The 20,489-nt window shown below is 43.4% G+C and overlaps 1 protein-coding gene across 1 annotated transcript in view; it reads right to left on the bottom strand.

Annotated features, from left to right (window-relative positions):
- The window catches only part of LOC117262414 (plasma membrane calcium-transporting ATPase 1-like), a 45,283-nt gene that overhangs the window by 11,960 nt on the left and 12,834 nt on the right, over positions 1–20,489 (bottom strand). The window contains exons 4-14 of the mRNA XM_033635368.2: positions 20,184–20,441; positions 18,421–18,546; positions 16,922–17,050; positions 12,969–12,995; positions 7,708–7,851; positions 6,041–6,255; positions 4,443–4,685; positions 1,635–1,876; positions 1,319–1,556; positions 848–1,027; positions 393–480 (exon numbers count right to left, since the gene is read on the bottom strand). Coding sequence (XP_033491259.1) covers positions 393–480; positions 848–1,027; positions 1,319–1,556; positions 1,635–1,876; positions 4,443–4,685; positions 6,041–6,255; positions 7,708–7,851; positions 12,969–12,995; positions 16,922–17,050; positions 18,421–18,546; positions 20,184–20,441 — 1,890 coding nt within the window. The remainder of the gene's footprint in view (positions 1–392; positions 481–847; positions 1,028–1,318; positions 1,557–1,634; positions 1,877–4,442; positions 4,686–6,040; positions 6,256–7,707; positions 7,852–12,968; positions 12,996–16,921; positions 17,051–18,420; positions 18,547–20,183; positions 20,442–20,489) is intronic.

Below are 20,489 nucleotides of genomic sequence, written 5' to 3'. Positions count from 1 at the left end.
CATAGTCAGACCCCAATAAAAACACTACACAGACAAACACTTGTAATGCCAAGAGACAGACTTCAGTTCTAAATTTAGAGTACGAACAAATTCAGGTAATAGAATATTGATAAATCAGATTTGTGCATAAACGTTTGTTGAAGGTTTAAGAACAGATTCATGCGTATGCTCTGTTTATAAGTGAGGCCCATTATGTTTTATTCACCCCTCTAAAGTTTGTTTTCTTTTTATTTTGATGTTTAGACGTGAGAGGGCGCTTTGAAACTGCCTCATGAATAAATTGTGCCGTACAAATACATTTTCCTTTGCCTCACCTGTCTCACTTCTCCCCGTCTCTCTAACCCCTACATCTGTCTGACTGTCTGTCCTGACCTGGTTTAAGTGTTTCTAACCTTTGACCAGAGTGTGCTTGTCTGTCGGAGACGATCTGGCGAGGACTCTCAGCTTTGGCCAAATCTTATCGATGCGTTCCTGCTCAATCTGCAATCCGAGAAAATATGAAGAGTTAGTTGCAAAACCTTTATTTAAATGAGTTTATCAAACTAAGTGCTGCTAGTGTCCCCTGAAGCAGTGGTGAGTGAGCCTACAAGTAGTCACAGAGAATCAGAGGGGTTTGAGAGAAGGTTTCCAGGACAGGAAATAAGAAAAGGACAAAAATCAGACTTATTATTTTCAGATCTTTTAGCATCGGTACAGCGCCAGTAGGAGCTTAAAAGAACTTGACATGAAGGTGGAGCTAGAGGAAAAGTCATGGGGTCATCAAATGAAGAATAAAATCGACAAAGGACTTAAGGCCCCGTTTACGATGGACACTGCTGTCCTTTGGTCCAGTCTGTGTTTGTCTGACCTCTCCCAGCTCGTTGCGGATCCGGCGGTTAAACTCCTTGCCCTCCATACAGATGAAGTCGTCTCCAGGTTGCAGGATGCCACATTTGCTGGCGATGGCTCGGGCAGTGTTGATGTTGTCTCCAGTCACCATGCGGACAGTGATCCCGGCCCGCTGGCACTTTCTGATGGCGTCTGGCACCTGAAACAGTTATAATAAGCTCATGGTCATCAAGCTTTCATTACTCCTCCATCAGACACCTCTGGAGGTCTCCCAGTATCAGCACAGATAGAAGTCAGATTTATTTCACTCCTCTGAGATGCTTAATTAAATACAGGCTGTGATTTCACCAGTGAAAAAGCCTTGTGAAGTACTTTTACATCAGACACTTAAAATAGGAACAGACTACACAGTTTCAGGGAACTCTTCTTTAGATGTTCTGTAAGTAGTGACTCGCACTGTGTGTATCTTTACTGAGACCTGCTGCCGTACCTCAGGTCGCACAGGGTCCTCAATGCCTACTACGCCAATGCAGGTGAGGCCGGTGAGGATGTGGGCTTCATCTTCCCAGTCAGGCTCTCCATCAGAGACGGGGAAGTCTCTGTAGGCGAGGCAGATGGTCCTTAGGCCCTCTGATGCCATCGGCTCAATCACCTTCTTCACCAAGTCGTCTCGGTCCCGAGGCTTGAAGCCTTTGGCCTGGCCATCGGCAATCAGGATCTTACAGCACCTGGAACCAGAGGAAAGAGTCACGTGATCATCATCTAACTGAGCACAGAGCTGTGCGAGCACCGGCTGGTAAACCTACTTCCTGAGCAGGATCTCAGAGGCCCCTTTGCTGAACATTCGGTAGCTGCCATCATGGTTCTTTAGCACGGTGCTCATGGACTTCCTCACAGAGTTGAAGGTGTAGACCTTAAACAGTTTCTCCTCTGGGATTTCGTTGCGAATCGTCTGGTAATCTCGGCGCAGGTCGAGGGAGAATCCCAGTAAGGCACATTCCGTCTTGTTTCCAACCTGGCGAGGCAGTCCGCCCTCCTTCTCTGGAGGCTGGGGGAAGCAGCAGCAGCAGAGAGGAGGTGAAATCACAGCACCGATTTTAGTTTTTCATGACAAATCAGCTTCTTTACATCGTGTGGGATCTGAACTTAAAACTGCAACAACACAACAAAAACATCAACACAACAGCAACGTCAAGACACAACTTTCAACACATGTAACAGGTGACAGTGTTCAGTCTTCAAGGTTAAATGACAACAAGGAAATGTTTATCTTCAACAGCTTTCAGACCAGACTACCGGCTGCGCTCTGTCTGCTTGTTTGGAGTTAAGCACACTTTGTTCAGGTAGAAGATTTTAACTGCTTATTAGGCTCTTTATGGATCCAGATTATATTTAATTACTCTCCCCTTAACAAACTGTGCAGGGTTCCTTCAGCTAAGGTAAGTTAAAAAAAACATCAACTGACATCAATTAATAAGGGTTAGGGACAATTCCCTGATCTGCGTCCCATTAATGCAAGAGGCATTCTGGAAAAATAGATGTTACCAATTATTTTGAAATTTTACACACCATAGCAGAAAAAATAATTTATGAAATCCTACTTCCCATGTCTTAGCATTTCTAGACCTTTTTATACTGAGTAAGGCCTTATTTTTAGATGAACAAATTCAGTGCCTTTCAAGACTTTTCAAGGATCCACAGGAACCCTGAGTGCACCAGGGCTGACCTGAATGCCTTGAAACTTCGATTGTTGCCATGGTAACCAATGTCCAAATTACTATTTGAATGCTGTTTTTTTTTTTTTAGATTCATACATGCAATAGCCAAAAAATACCAAATATCCCCAAAAAATCAAGACATACTTATTCAACATTATTTATTTTTAGTTCTTTTGCTATTCTTTGCCCTTGTCTGTTCTATTCTCAGACAGGGACATTTAAACTTAGTGATTGTTTTGTCACTCTGACTCTCTCTCACCTAACGTCAGTCACTACTGAAACTGGGACAGTTTGACCACATGTGACAGGCCCACAGATTCACTGTAAGGATGTTGAAAAAATGACCCCCAAAAAGTCGAGGGCCAGATACACCAAAGGAAACTGGCATATACGTAACAAACCTACAACAAACAGCTTAGCCATCTGGCAAAGTATCCTTTATTCTAGCTATTATCTCTCATGTGTGACGTGCTTGCTAACAAAGTCCTTTAAGGAATAGTTCCAATTTTTTGAAGTGGGGTTGTATGGGGTACAAAAACTATTTTGGTGACTAAAAAAAGTCCCACCTAAAAAGATCTTTATGAGTTTAAGTGATGCTATATTTAAATAATTTCACTGCTTTATCTTGATGTCAGACAGTGATTTGCAATGGGAAAATGAAGCCCTTTCATTGTTCTCTTCAAAGCCAGACTCCATTGAGAAAAACAGTGATTTAACATATCTGAACACAGGAGCTGCTTTAATCAGTTATTTTGTTTATTCAGTTGTGTGAATTGGGTTTGAAAGGGTTCGATCAGATTCACCAAAGTCACATAATAACATAAAACTAACTAACTGATCAAGGCAGCAGTAGACCAGCAGCTTCTGTGCTCAGTGAGCTAGATTTGGAACTGAAGCCATTAACAGCTTTCCTGTCAGGATGGGCTGTCTGACAGAAAGGTAAAACAGTAAAAAAAAGAACAACTCTCAATATAGTGCACACACTTAAACTGGTATTGATTTATTTAGGTGTGACTTTTTAGGTGGCTAAAATACAGCACAATGCTTAGCTCCCATGTCAAACTCAAGCCTGCTTCTCCATACTGAGGACGTGCCAATTGACATCTACCGTGTGTAATACACTGACTGTAATTAACTGATGATTCAAAAAAGTCAGACTTTTCTTACCGAAACAGCCTGAGCCTCAGATGAACAGTACTCATAATTAATACACCACCATAATTTAAATAACCAATACATTAATCAGTCAATGCCTCGGGCCGTGTGTGTATAATGTACACAGCCAGTGTCAGCGACCGCTTGCTGTCCAACACGACACACCATTAAGACGAAGGCCGACATGTCAGCAGCTGTGGGGATGTAAATGAGACGGACTCGGTGAGGATGAAGGACTGTTGTCACCCAGTCCGCTGACAGTTTGTAACAGACTTGGCCAGCTGACTTCCTTACAAGCTGATTGGCTGTTAAAACAGGTGATGTGTCCTGCATTCTAAACCAGCCCCTGGCAACTTGACAAGCAGAGTCGCAGGTGACACCATCAGGTCAAGCTCAGACCGGACAGTTCACACACAACTTTTCTCTGCAACGTTCTAAAATGGTTTGATCTCATCATGAATCTTTGGTCTGAGCGGGGCTTCAGTCGATCCTGAGAAGGTCCCAAACGTCAGGTTCGGAACCACTGTTACACTAAACAATTAATCAGTTACTCCAGAAAATAATCGTCAGACTAATTAAACCATGTTGTATCATGACTGTTTTGCTCTGATCTGTGCAGTGGATCCAGGAGGCAGTGATCAGTCCTGAGCTGCTGTGGCAGTTCTCCAAACCAACCTGCTCTCTCTGCCAAATGCTTAACTCACAGAGCTTCCTGAATGGACGGCTATTTTTACAGCTCACCATAACCTTGCTGGTATAGGCGCAGTTGACCCCGATGCCCCGGATGAGCAGGTCCATAACAGTGGCAGGGATCTGTTCTGGTTGCGGCAACTTTTTGTAGTAGCGTCCTGAGATGTAGGCCTGCACCACGGTCATGCGGTTCATAGTGAGGGTGCCCGTCTTGTCGGAGCAGATGGCCGTGGCGTTGCCCATTGTTTCACAGGCGTCCAGATGGCGGACCAGGTTGTTGTCCTTCATCATTTTCTGACAAAAGAGGAAAGCAGTGTTAGCTGAGTCTGAGCTCTTTACTCGGAATTCACTAAAACATTTACAGAAGGAAGGGTGTTTGATCCAGCATCATCTGGAGAGGGTCAAATGGGCCTATTGCTACTTTTAGAGAGGGTCACTGTTCTGACTAAGGCGGCACTAAACAATAATGTAAAAACTGTACACCCACTGAGTGCTAAAGTAACATTTAAATAACATCAGAACTATTATTCGACATATCAGATGAGATGTCAGATTTGATTGGACTAATCTAATGTCAGTTTTTATGAAATCATATATAGAATAGGAAAAAGAAAAGAACATGACCAGACTGAAGGTGTTCAGGCTGGCAGGCTGTGGACAAGCTGTATACATTCAGAGAGACGGGCTGTGTAATGCTGTTAGGGTTGTCACGATACTAAAATTTCAAACTCAATATCGATACCCAGGAAAATATTCAATACTCGATACCATTTTCGATACAGCAGCAAAAAATTAAGAGGCATGTCATTTTTTAAATAAAGATCAGAACAGTAACATCAATGATAACAACAAAAAATCCCCCCAAAATAAATAACAACCAGAAACAAGATCTGTCCATACAAATGTATTTATCCACAGCCCTGTTTATTTACTGTGCTTCTGGTGAATTGGCACCATATTTTCGTTGCTGATCAAATAGAGTTGGTAGTTTAGGCTCAGGATGCTCCTGTTTCTGATCAGAGAACCAGGGGTTACGGGAGAAACCAAACGTTTTTTCAGCTTCAATCTGTGACTTTACAGTTAACATAACTTTTCAGACACACATAATTGTGTTGTCCTGTTAAACTAACATTGTCTATTAATGTTACAGACGAGCATGACTGATTAAGTTTTCTGCTTAGCTCCCACATGAACGTTAGAAGTTATATTTTAGTTTGATGCTGGCGACACCAGCTGCTCAGCTGCTAGTGAGGGGAGGGGCTGTACCTGCCATCTGCAGCATGCTGTGTTCACTTCACTAAATATTTCCAAAGAGCGCTTTTTCCTTTATCATTTTTGACCAAAACTGGCTGCTCTGATCCTCCTGCAGCCGCGCTGGCCATATTACAGCAACAGAAATGTGTGCATGCATGCACAGCGACGACAACAAGCCTGGTTGCAGCGAGGGCTCTGTGCCTGCCAGACGCTGCCTGCACAGCGCGTGTCCATCGGACCCGTCGCGCGCACCCGACAGGCGCTGAGGTGGTGTGCACTGTTAGTATCGATACTTTTGTAAATTAGTATTGTATCCGGATACAGCGTTTGAATATCGATACTTTTCAGAGTATCGATACTTTTGACAACCCTAAATGCTGTATATACAAACAGACCTTTACGGAGTAGGCCAGGGAGATGGTGACGGCCAGAGGAAGACCTTCAGGCACCGCCACCACCAGCACCGTCACACCGATGATGAAGAACTTCACCAAGAACTGCACATAGATGGGCAGACACTCATTGGTAAACGGGACTCCCTGAATCCAGAAGGTATCGATCAGGAAGCGAGTAATGAGGATGATGACAGTGAGGGTCGACATGAACAGACCTGATGACAGGAAGAGACAGACAGACAAAGAGAAGCAGAGACATTCAGTCAGTTTAGTTCAGCTGTAAACCTGATCATCAGCACAACACGTGTTGTGTACAGTGCAGCGAAGTGAGGAGTGTTCTGGGCCTGTATTTATCAGGTGGATCACACTCATGCTTCAGCATCCTGCTGAGAGTTGACCTAAAACTTAAACCAGTCATATTCTGGTCATGTATAAAACTACAAACATTCTGGGTTAAGATTATTCTGATCCTTGAGGGAATTTTAGATTTCAAGATCCTCAGGGACCCACGGATTGTGTAAGTGAAATAAGGACCTGAGGACATTATTTATAAGAAGGACACTTATCTGTGGAAAAAAATCCGTATACTGGCATGCAAAAAAGCCGTAACTAGGAAGCAGCTTAAACATGACCCTCAAAGTCCAGGACAGTGGACGGACATTTAAGAGGAACTATATTCTATGGAAAAACTGATCTTTGATCTAAGGACTAAAGCAAGGACACACGTGCAGCACTGGGACAAATGGGCAGACTGTAAGAGAAATGAGGTGATGTTTTCTAAGCTGGTCTGAAGACATGTATCAAAAGTTGTAAACTGAAAGCAGCAGTCCCTCCCCAGCTGTAGTATTTGTGTTTGCTCGAGAGGTAAAAAGCCTTCTACGACCAGAATGCACTGCACCACACTGGACCAATGTCACAAACCCTCTGTGGACTGTGGTCACTGTTTCACAGAGAACATGGAGTCTTCTCTTCCACTGTCCACTTCACCTTTTAACTACACCTTTTTTTAAGTGTTTTATAAGTGTCCTTATAGGTGGGGAAAATTTCATTTGTTTGTAAAGATATCTCCTCACTGTTGAACCAAACTGAAATAAGTTCAGAAATAGATGAATACCAAAGTTGCATGAATCTGTTAATAAATCTAGAAATGAATAAATCTGCATCATAAACGTAATCAAAGATTGACTGTCCAGCTGTGACAGAATCATCACTGTTGCAAAGCTGAATTTTCTTTGAAAGATCAGTCACAACAGTTTCTTTTAATCGGCTTTTTCTCTTCTGCAACTCCTAAAGAGTTAGGACTCCTCTGGAACTGAACGGCTGAAAGCAGGACTACATATCTGTCGTGGGACTGATTTCCTTCCATGAGATGCTTGATAGATACTGGCTCTAGTCAGTACAAACACATATTGGGTCCAATAGATCAGCCCACATCACGGTGTAAGCAGTAATACACCATGTTTACACACACCAACACAAAAAGCACTGAGCGAGATGGAGGTGAGTTACAGGAGCTCATAGATGTGGTGGGTTCACCTTTACAAAAAAATGTATAGTGGATTATGTCATTTTGGAGGAACTCAGGACTGTGGACTCCACCCAACAGGAAGGTGGTGTTCAACCCTCAGATGATGTGACATTCATCATTCCTCTGATACTCTTTGTACCTGCTTTGCCAATCTGCACAGCCAGTTTGGTCAGCTTCCCCTGGAGGACCGACTTCTCTTTCTTTGGTAGGTTTTTCTTCTTCTCTGGTTCTCCGTCATCATTGAGCGGCTGCATCTCCACCGTGGGTTCCTCTTTCTTTTTGCCTACAGAGGACACATAAGGTCAGTAAAACATTCAGGTATCTGGACACAAACCATCAAAACTCCTGCTGCTGATACGTAAAGTCAAGTCAATGTTATTTATAAAGGTCAATCATACCGTCTTAAATTCAAGCCAGTATTCAAATAATGACAGAGTCTGGTAAAAACATGGTAAAAGAAGAGTAGAAGAAATTGTTCCAATCACTGTTAAGATCTGTCAATAAAATCAACACTTCCTGCAGATGTTTCACATGAAAAGCTTAATAAGGATTACTGGGTGCGAATTCTGCAAAGCTCCAAACCCTGTGTTATTCTACGTAAAAATTCTGCCCACCCTTTTGTCACGCTACTCCCGCCACATTTTTCAACATAGAAACCTCCTTTAAACATCAAATATTCAGCTCAATTAGGACAAGTGTGCAAACTTTCTGAAATATTCAGACTTGTTTGGAGCTTGGTAAAAATGCCCTTCTCAGGTTTTTATATTGGTTTGTATTGGATGAACGTTCAGAGCCTAAGTGGAGGACTCAACTGTCAGAGTGCAGAGAGCCTCTTAAACAGCCTCTCTTTAACTCGCTGTCACGCCCACAATTTTCACTCTGCATACATTATTTTTGGTCAAAATGGAGTAAAACTTGTGCTGTTTTTAACAATGCTGCTGCGGAAGCAATCACACTTACATATTTGACACAGTGACCCTTAAAGTGAATTAAACTTGACTGTCGCATCACACTCAGGGTTAACTGAGACTGTAAATCTTAAAATATTCCACATCAGTCATACATTAATGGTATTATTCAACATTCTGCAGTGTAGTGTCAGCTTTTTAACATGCAGCAGTCACACCTGCAACTTCTTTAGACATTGCATTCTCTAGCTCTCTAGCTTTCAGTGTGAAAGCTTTGCAGGAAGAGTTGATTTCACTGATGGTGACCTGATGAAAATTGAAAAATCTGAACTGTAGAATCAGCTTGAATCAGTGATTGACAGACGTTTTTGTGTTAAACAGAGAAAGTGGTGAGAATGACATGACTCTGTTCCTGATTAGTGTTACACTCTGGAAATGTACATTATCTTGAATTTATCAGGACAACATGTGAACCCTGTGTGTGGAGTTTGTATCAACAGCAAATTAAAACAGAAGCGAATTAGCAAACAGGGAGGCACTGTCAACTATCTCAGCAACCACAGCAGCCCAAAAATTAACATCCTCCTGTCCGATCATAAATTACGGTACACTAAAATTTCTTTCATCAACATTTAGTACACTTTTTCTAAGAATCACACAGCAGGACCTGAAGATGATGACGTCAGTGACTACTCCTACATACATACTAATATTCCATTAATCCAAACTAGGACTGCACAATTAATCAAATATTAATCATAATCACGATTTTGGCTTCCCACAATTAAATGAAGATGATCGACCATGACCTTGACCTTTAAAATGTGTGCTCCCTCATAGAAACTCTGCTGTATATAAAATCAAGAACTCCCTGAACTAACAACAAGCCTTTGATGAGCTGTCGTGCTGCTACACGTGCACTCTGCACCAGCAAAGCTGTAAAAAACTTCCTGCAGACGGCCAAACAAACAACATCAACCATCATCATCTGTTGTTTGGACTTAGAAGAGAAAAAAATAATATGCAAAGAGTGCATGAGACATGTCTGCGCTGCAATGCAACACAGCTATCTTGCTAAACCACTTGAAAAACACAACAATTTGCTGTATGATGAACGCATGAAGGCCAAGAAGAATGACATCACTAACATTTCTGTACCATTAATCCTCGTCCTTGTCCAGCATCAACTCAAACAATCATAAGAGCAAAACAATCATGATTGTCATTTTGGCAATAATCCTGCAGCCCTGTTCTGGATGCGACTATATTCTGAATTTGATTCATGGTGCTCTGAATTTAGTATTTTCCGTTTGAAGACCAAAATACACTAGCGCCAAACGCTGTGTGTTAAAAAATACGCCCCTATTATTTTCAACGTACAGCCCCACACCAGCGGTGACTTGATGTGTGTCGACCCACTGTCCTATTTCCAGCCTCTGCGCCCTTGGAATTAAATGCATTTTCCCCCCACTTGCTCTCTGCTTGTACAGACCAGCTCTTTTTCTCCGCTCTTGTAGCACCTCGACACCTTTCCTCACCACTGATGTATAAAGAGAACTCTGTGGCTGTTGCTGTGTCTCGTGTGTGACAAAGAATGGACGAGGAGAGACTTATCGTTGAGGTTGAAAAATATCCTGAGCCAAATGACCCATAATCCCATCATTATGAAGACAATGACCAAAAAAAATACTTCCTGGCGAGTCATGGCTCTGGAGATCTTCAGGTGAGAAATCAAGTTTAATAAGTGGCTGTCTACACATGATTTGAAGCTGATGCAGAGGTGGAGGAAGTGCAGATCTTTCAGTAAAAGTAGTAATAACTTCGCCTGGTTGTCGGTTGATGAGCCGGTGTGTTTTCAGCTTGAGACACGGGGGATATGCTGATATTATTATGGTTTTAGGAGCATTCTATGGAGATGTATACAGCACATTCCAAATATACATCTCAATGGGGGTTTTTACTGCAGTTTGTGACACATGATCTCTTGCCTGTTTACATTCAGCTCATGATATGCTGTACACAAACCAAGTTGCCAACATTTTGCAAGGCTGGGGCAGAGATGCATGCCCTTAAAATAAGCCCAACTTAGTGAGGACTGCTTTCAACATTATTGAGGACTTTGATATCAACAGGTTCATGGGTATAGGCAAATATTGCAACGCCGACCTTTTCAAGAAGGTATTTCAAGGAACGAAAGAGGTGTGTTCACACAGTCCAACAAGTTCAATCTGAAAAAATCCTATTGTGACGCAAAGAAGCAAAAATGGCACCAGCTGCTCCAGCTGCAGCACCAGACCATATTTTGACGTGATAAACAACATGTTAGAGCACGTTAATTGGAGTCTGCACAGCTGCATGTAAACAGGAATATCAGTGGGTATTTATTTACATTACAAGCTCAGTAGGAATACTGTCTTTTCAGAGTGAGGGTGAAAACCATAATAATCTGTGCATGTAAATGTCATTAGCGTGTGGGTCATACTGTCCACTTGTCCATCACACATGGACAGACATGTCAACAACCAGTTGACATTTTCATCAGGCCAAATCAGCAGTACTGTTAGCCATTATTAAAAGTCAGAGTGTGTGACAGGACGACCAGTGGAGGGTGGGGCTGTGATGTTGTGTGTGAACAGGTAGGTGGTGTGTGTGTAATCCCAGTCTGGGTTTGTTGTGCTGTGTTGGTAGCCGTCATGTATGAGTCAGAGCCGAGCTCACTAACAAACTCACCAGCTAACTAACCAGCCATACCACATCATCTCTGTCCCCTCTAGATCATTAATAAACAGCCCTGTCAGAGTCAACTGACACTGCGGCTCAGTGACAGAGAGTGAGGGTATCTGCAGGTGTGTGTGTTTGTTTCTGTGTGTGTCTGGTGTGAGCATGCTGATCCCAGCTCAGTAATGAGGTTATTAGTGGACAGGCAGGCAGCAGCAGCAGGCAGGAGAAGAAAGCAGCTGCCGAGCTTAAGGCCGATAATCTGCTTGGTCCTAATCACCATCAACAGAGTCAGGAGCACCTGCTGCTGCTGCTCAGACCATGGGACACACACTGCACCATGTGGGACCACAGGGACCGCAAGGAACTGGGAAGACCTGCCAGGGACCAGGAAACTCTGGTCCCTGCTCTCCTGCAGGATCTTTGATCAGAACCTCCTCTTGTAAAGCAAAATAGATTTTTTATTGATCTATCGATTGTCCTGATTCACATGGTGCCCAGCCTGTACTGGTTTGAAACACTAGAAAGCAACAGCAAAGGTGATCAAATTATAAAGTGCAAAAACAAAAACCTCTCCAAATGATCCACTGTACAAAACAGAAATGTCCTGTCCTGTTATGAAGTATACACCATAATATTTTCCAAACTATTTTGAATAAATATCTCTGTATCAAACAGCCAACGAGTGAGGGCGTGAGGGTGGGAGAGCGGGGGTGTGGCCGCAATGTTTCCACAGGGGTTGAGACGGCGTTACTAGCTGTAATGGCCGAATAAGCAGCACCACCGCTGACGCTAGCTTGCTCCCACCAGACTTTGGTGTGAGCAGCGCAGTAAACTGAAGAATAGTAAAATTAACCCATAGACGGACATGTGTAACCGGTCAAAAAGATTCTCTGTGGTCAGCCAATCAGCGGTTAATCATTGACATATCTAGTGCTGACCTGATGTTAGTCTCTCTTTACTACGATGATTCTTGTCATCTTAAAATTATGTCAGCAACCAACCTACCTATCCTTTTCAAACCTCTTTAACGTTACCACAGAAATAAGGGAAAAGCAAACCTGACCGATGTTGTTGTTATGACATTAGACTAACATTAATCCCTCTGATGTAGCTATATGTTTCTCTAACATTAGCTAACTGAGGTTGTGACTATATAGACTGTAATGTGTCTAAAAAGACTGTGACAGTCCTCCTCTGAACATAGACGAGTTGAGCACATAGCATATCGACATGCAACAAGATAGAGGAAAGTTGGCCGAGGTTCTGCCATGTTCAAAGCTTGCTTAACTGTTATTGGAGCACAGAGCGCAAAGGGGCGGGACTTACAAAATCATACAGGCAATCATAATGTTGTGAATTAGGTGGTAAATGTAGGGTTATAGACTTTCAAGGGAAAATCGTGATGCGTTCAAGAATCTACCTTTTCCCTCCACTCCTCCCTGTGACCGCCTGATGGCTACTACGCACTTCACACACACAACACCGTAAAACACATACACATACCATTCATACAGCCAACAACATGACACATGAACAAAAACATGAACAAGAGGGCAGCTCCATGGATGAAACTAATGTCACAAAGCTGCTGTTCCACAGCTCAGGACCACCATGAGGAAACCAGGAGCCAGAGCACACAGTGACCAGCTGAACGAGCTGGCCTCTGGTCACTGATGGACAGATGAACTGAAGCTGCTGCTGTTTAATTCAACCCTCACATCCACTCAGAGTCATATTAGGTAACTCACGGTACTGAAGCAGTGAAGCTCACCTTTCTTTCCTTTCTCGTCTTTTTTACCTATAAAGGAAAAGCAAGAAACAGCCATTAGTCAGTCGCACATATGGAACACAACATCAAGAAAACATTAAAGGAGATCCCCACCTGATTGTGACCGCATTTTAGGCAGTATCGGAGGCATTTTCGATACTGGTATCGGTATCAGTAAAACTCTACTATTCAGTCACATTATGTGACCCTGGAGCACCACTGTGACTGGCACATATAGTGTGCTTCCTGTTCACAGTGAATAAATCCTCACATTTAAGGTACAGCAGCAACAGTGTAACTTTGTGCTAACTGCTAAAACCCAAGTGTTGACCAGAAGCTTCAAGAACATCAACACTTCTGGTTGAGATGAGCCCGGTGCTTCAAAATAAAAGCACCAGTGATTCTGCTTTGATTTCTTTAATTATAACAATACTTTAACTTTATTAGCAGTATTTTATTTAACTTTATCATGACAGTAGCTTCCTTACTTATTTTGCTTTATTGTAACTGTAGTTCATTTAATAGTTTTGTGTTTTAGTAGTCTACACTATTTAAGAAGAGTTTTCAAAATACTGAGATACAAATTGTGTACTGTGATATAGCCTTAAAATTTTGCAGTGTTACTTTTAAGCCATATCGCATATATATGATTTTTTTCAAAGTCTCTCCACAACTTGCCAAAGACCACAATGACTTATCTCATCAGAATCACAGACTTGTTTTCATTAACCTCAAGTTCAAAACTTGATAAAGTAAGTTAGTCCAGCAAAACATCAGGGGCCGTATGCACAAAGCTTCCTGGCACTACGAGTTGCTCCTAGTGAAGAAATTCTATAAGAATTCTCAGAATCATGACGTTTTCTAAGAATTTTCCCTTAAAGTTAAGACTACGTCATGGTAAAGATAAAAGTTGTTCACACAGCATCTCAACCCGTAAGAGAGCTCGTAAGAAAAACTGTTAGGAGCAGGGAGGAGGACTTAAGAGGCTTAAGAGTTTCTTAATCAGAGGAGAAAATGGCAGAAAGACAGAGAGGTCAGAGAAATATTCTCCAAACACTGAATGACTGAGTAAATGAAAAGCTACAGATTAGATGGTGCAGGGATAATGTTTGTGGTTGATCTCATTAGTGCTGCGCTCACATCTCCCACCCAAAGTAATAATGCTATAACACCAGAAGTAAAGTGATCGGGACACTAAGATATTTGAATAAATGCAACACGCAGCTATGATGACTTGGGTCTGTGTCAACCTTCCATCAGCAGAGTGATCAAACAAACCATGTCTCATATTGTGATGCAGTTTCATCATTTCCACTGGTTGTCCACACCATGCAGGCACCACCAATCACATCTTACAAAATAATTCATCATACCTAGCAACAGGATCAACCACGCTAGTACAAGTGTGTTGTTCCTAAATAGCTTCAGGGATATGCTTTACATGCTCAGCAGCATACAGTCAAGTTTTTATCATCTATTATAACAAGTTTATGCTGTGATTTCGCTCAGTTTCTCAGTGGTAGCAACAGTTTTTGTCAGTAGGCTTAGTAGAGAACCGTAAGAAGGGGCTGTACATATGCTGTGTCTTTAACCACCTGGAAAATGAGAGGTCGGGCGCTGGCTGTTACTACTTTGTGCCAGCTTTCAAGGACGCGAAGGCAGGTTGCATCTGAAGTTGCTAACCAGCACCATATCACAGCCTACTTCCTAGAAATCCTGAGTGCAGAGCTGATCTTCTTTCAAGCTTTGTTTTGTGACTGTGTATTAGGTCAAAAATATTGTCTTTGGGACAGATGTAAAGCTCTGAGTAGCTCTGCACTGAAATTATTAATTCCTCCATATTTACCATCCATCCATCCATCCATCCATTTTCATCTGCTTATCCGGGGCCGGGTCGCAGGGGCAGCAGGCCAAGCAAAGCACCCCAGACATCCCTCTCCCCAGCAACACTTTCCAGCTCCTCCTGGGGGACCCCAAGGTGTTCCCAGGCCAGACGAGATATGTAATCCCTCCAGTGTGTTCTGGGTCTGCCCCGGGGCCACCTACCAGTGGGACGTGCCTGGAACACCTCCAGCGGGAGGCACCCAGGAGGATCCTGATCAGATGCCTGAACCACCTCAACTGACCCCTTTCGACGCGAAGGAGCAGCGGCTCTATTCTGAGCTCCCTCCGGATGTCTGAGCTCCTCCCCCTATCTCTAAGGCTGAGCCCAGACACCCCACGGAGGAAACTCATTTCCATCGCTTGTATCCTCGATCTCATTCTTTCAGTCACTACCCAGAGCTCATGACCATAGGTGAGGGTTGGGACGTAGATGGACCAGTAAATTGAAAGCTTTGCTTTCTGGCTCAGCTCCCTCTTCACCACGACGGACCGGTGCAGCGTCCGCATCACTGCAGAAGCCGCACCGACCCGCCGATCCATCTCACGCTCCATTCTACCCTCACTTGTGAACAAGACCCTGCGCCTCGAGATCCTGTCCATGAAGATCACAAACAAGATTGGTGACAAGGGACAACCTTGGCGGAGGCCAACACCCACCGAGAACGTGGTTGACTTCACACCGAGTATGCAGACACAGCTCTCACTTTGGTCATACAGGGACCGAATGGCTTGTAGCAGCGAGCCTGGAACCCCATACTCCCGTAGTACCCCCCACAAGACCCCCTGAGGGACTTGGTCGTAAGCCTTCTCCAGGTCCACAAAGCACATGTAGACTGGATCAATCAATCAATCAAACTTTATTCATATAGTGCCTTTCATACATCAAAAATGCAACCCCAAAGGCAAACTCCCACGCCCCCTCCAGCAGCCTTGCAAGGGTAAAGAGCTGGTCCACTGTTCCACGACCAGGACAGAATCCGCATTGCTCCTCCTGAATCTGAGGTTCGACAATCGGTCGGAGCCTCCTTTCCAGCACCCTGGAGTAAACTTTACCCGGGAGGCTGAGCAGTGTGATACCTGATAGTTGGAGCACACCCTCTGGTCCCCTTTTTTGAAGATGGGGACCACCACCCTGGTCTGCCACTCTGCAGGCACCATACCCGACCTCCACGCAACAGTGAACAGGCGTGTCAGCCAAGACAGCCCAACAGTGCCCAGAACCTTCAGCATCTCAGGGTGAATCTCTTCCACACCCAGCGCCTTGCCACTGGGGAGCTTTTTAACTACCTCAGCGACCTCCGCCAGGGATATGGGCGACAGTTCCCTCGAATCTTCAGGAGGTTCTCAAAGTGCTCCTTCCACCGCCTGACGATGTTCCCAGTTCCTTTGCCTACTTCCACTCTCAGAACACACAGCATGAAAAGCCCATCATTGGATAAAGAGACTATTAACGCGGTCCATTTCAGTTCAACTGTTTAAACACAGTCAGTGGGCAGGACTTCATCAGTCCCATGATACTTCGAGACTGTGTGTGCTGGGCAGCTCGCAGCAGCTGAATCATTGATTATTCTTTATATATTAATCTGGTTTACACTGTTTAGAAATACTCAGATATTAAATATCAATCACACCACTGTCACTTTACCTTCTAATTTTGTCTTTAATTGTTCTTGAATAGTTTCTACATTTTACTTTCAGCTTCTTAAAAGTAAGTTTTTATATACCTCATTATTGATTTTTAGCTTTTTCTATTAATCTGTATCTATTTATGTCCTTGTGAGGTGTATCTGCTGTGTGAGACAGACATTGATAAAAAAAAAATAAACAAAAAAAACACCACTTTAAAAAACAATGTTGATGTGGACTGGCACTCAGAGGTTTACCTTAAAGGACGGACACACAAATTTGTTGGAGTGAAATAGGAACTCCATCTTCACAGGTTGAGGGATATTTCTCAGTTCTGTCTGTCTATGAATTGTCAACTTACACTTGTCTACTGAAGCCCTGAACTGTAAATTAAGATGAGGACTGGTTAGCAGCATCCCATGATCCCTTTTATATTCTAAACTTACTCTTCTTGTCCTTTTTCTCCCCGTCGCCTTCCTCACTGGCACCAAGCAGCGTGAAGATGATTCCAGTCTGAGAGTTGACACCTACGGCTGTAACCAGCATCTTGCCAGAGCCCTCCATGACATGAGTACCTGAAAGAGAAAGACAGAGAGAGGGATTTTAGGAGCTTTGGACAGATCTACTGTGAGCACACAGGAAGACCGCTGTGGATAAAGAAAGCAGATAAAGAGGCAAATGATGGACCTTAGTCAAAACTTTTGTCACCTTGTCGCCTTGTTGCATGTCACGGCTCTAGACTATGTGGCTGCATATGTGTTTTCTCTGAGTGTGTGAAATTTTCTCATGGTTACATTCATGTGATTCAATGATGCAGAGTAAAGTCTCTCAGCTGACAAACAGAGTGACAGCTGATTCATAGATGAGTCCAGTGCTGATTAAATGCACAGGCAGGTCTGTGTCATATGTGTCTGGTATATGAACTGTCTGTATTGTCATTGTGCTGCATTTTCAAAAACTATGATCATCTAATCACATATCCTGCTGTGTTCAGGCGCAGTCTCACTCCCTCTCCTTGTCCTCCCTGTTCTCAGACTCACACAGCTGAGGTTTCATCCAGCAACTTCCCTATCCAGTAAAAATACTGGGTGCATTTGAACCTTTAGTGGATTGTGACTTCAGTAGTTATCTGCTGTCTTATGTTCAGCACACATGTCTGAGTCCGTTCGCTCACCAGTGCAGCAGTCCTCAGTGTTGATAGCTATTACCCATCTCACTTCTTCCTCTCCTTGAAGGTCTCATACTCAATACAACTGAAGTTACATCCACTAACTAACAGCAAAACACAACGGAAATATGCTTTTTAAAACTTTTTAAGGCCCACGATCACACAGAAAGCATTTTAGCAGCTGGAGGCACTTTTTTGTATTTTAATGACAATGAAGCTTTTTGTGTTGTGACGCACCTCGCGTTTCTGCACTCTAGGTGCCTGCTGTTTTTGCCTGAGTGCTCTGAACTCCTCATGTTGAAAAAAAAAAAGTGCCCCACGCCATCTCTTATTTGGTCATCTTTTTCCCAGAGTCCAGTGGGATGATTTGAGAGGCGGGCCTTCTGTGGTGGTCACAACAACAAGTTTACGGTTCGTAAACAATGGAGGAGAAACTGGTGGTAGTGGTTGTTGGATACCCAGAGCTATACGGCCTGATGATAGACAGCAGGTTGTCAAACTGCCCCTGAGTCATCCTAAAATATGCCTGTAAACGTCCATGATGGAGGAGAAGCTCCTGGACCAACTGGTGGTACTCCCCATGATCCAGCCTCTTTTTTAGGGTCTCATGTACCCACACAGATCTCTGTTTATCTGCTGACAGCCTCTCACCCTCAACCAGAGCTACAGACAGTACCCTGTTGACAGTACAGAGAGTGGCTGCAGAGCTGACAGTGACAGCTCAGGTCACACCGAACTTGGCTGTAATTTGACGTGAATGGAGGAGAGTTGACTCACCTGACAGCAACATGGGGTCTTTGTCGACGCTCTTCTTGACATGATCCGACTCTCCAGTCAGAGAGCTCTCATCAATCTTGAGATCATTTGCTTGAATCAGGATGCCGTCAGTAGGGAGGAGGTCACCTGTGACACCAACACAGTACACTGTAAAAGCAGCTCGCCCTCATCAGGTCGTTATGTTACATTGTCATTACATCAAGTCTGTCATGTGGCGACTGGAGGAGAAAAACAACTAATTAAGCAGAGGAGGGTGGAAATATTTTAAGTTTTGTTTTCTTGTGATTATGAAATAGTGATGTTGGGAAGTGAACAAAGAAAAATTGGTTCATTATCATCAGAACACTCCTCTTTGGCACAGATAGCTGCGGACACAATGCAGCAGCACAGAGGAGCAGAAACATTCAACCATAAGGCTTCAAAATAACATTATCTTCTCCCAAATGCTTGGAAGTGGTGAATTTACAGCTCACAGCAATTTAATACAATACAGTCTCTGGCTTTTGTTTGATATCTCGTGTTGGCAAAAAATGTTGTACATTTCTGATCCGTCGTTTGTGCTGTTACCTTGTTTACTGTATTAGGTGAATGCTGCCGTCACACTTAACATCCCACTGATGTCAAACTGTGAGACTTAATATGGGAAGAAATAAATTGAATATTTGTATTAAATGGTTGATTCTGATTCGTATGTAATCCAGGTCAGGTACAGCCCCACAGACAACATCAACATTCTGCTGTGGTCATTAACATCAAACTGTTTTCTAAGTCACTAAACTGTAAAGTGTTGACCACCACAGACACAATGTTGAGTGTAGGCCTGTCACAATAATTACACTATCACCCTATTTTACAATATATGGACGGAGTCCGAAATTAACACCTGCCGAGCACCAAATGCAAGGAGATTCTTCAGTGAGAAGGAAGGCTGTCTGCCACAATGGTGGGTACATTTTTATTCCAAAATAGCCATGAAAAAAAAAACCTAAGCTGAGATTCTCTACTGTGTATTGTATCTGTCTCACACACACACACACACACACACACACATACACAGCTAGGGGTGTCAAAAAAATCTATTCTCAGATACTAATCAATACTAAAACTTTGCATTGGACACAATACTCATTTGCAACAGGTTGATACCAACAGTGCCTTCTTCACCCCCTCACTGACACACAACTACAAACACATCACCGCTTTAGACAGGCGGGCACACAGCCCCTCCCCTCACCATCAGCTCAATACATTAGCTGTCATACACAACACCAACAGCTGGGCTGTCGTCAGCATAAAACTGACTTAACATGGTAAGTGCTGCTGCTTTAGGGTCTTTGTGACCAGTTTTAGTCCAAAGTAAAAAAAAAAAAGCAGAAGTGCCATTTGGAGGTATTTTGCATACCAGGAAAACGACCAGGTAAAAACTCAAGATGCTGATATACCTGTATGCAAACAATGCTACAAAGTGTTGGCAACAAACCTGAGCAGCACAACAAACTTGGCAAAGCATCTTAAGAACTGACACCCCGGACTTTATGAAGAATTCCGAGAGGTTAGTAAAGCTCCCGTTTCAACATCATTGAAGTATTTAACATTAACCTGGCCGGCGGCAAACATTAATTTTAGCTGTTTGATCCTCTGTGTTATGGACACATTTCAGTCAGAACCAGAAAAGTACCAAAAGTTGATATTCAGCTCTTGTCATCACTCTCAACCAAAGGTAAACTCTGCTCTGGATAAGCGTTTACTTTTTGTTCACTCACCATATTTAACTTGTGCGATGTCTCCGACGACGATCTCTGACACTTTGATCTGGGTCACCTGACCCCCTCGGACCACGGTGAACTTCTGCTCCTGCTCTATACGGCTCTGGAGGCCGCGGAACTGCTTCTCTTTGCTCCAGTCATTAAAGGCTGTAACCAGGACCACACAGACCACCGAGAGCAGGATGGCAGCGCCTTCGATCCATCCAGTCTCCGCCTCACTCTCATCCTCCACGCCGCCAGCTGCTGAGCCACAATCTGAACAGAGACAACATAGGCCGGGGTGTTAGTTTTCTGAATGTGTGT

This window comes from Epinephelus lanceolatus, chromosome 5 (genome assembly GCF_041903045.1).
Source record: "Epinephelus lanceolatus isolate andai-2023 chromosome 5, ASM4190304v1, whole genome shotgun sequence".
Lineage (NCBI taxonomy): Eukaryota > Metazoa > Chordata > Actinopteri > Perciformes > Serranidae > Epinephelus > Epinephelus lanceolatus.
The sequence above is the reverse complement of the archived record's forward strand: the minus strand, read 5'-3'. Positions and strand labels throughout refer to the sequence as shown.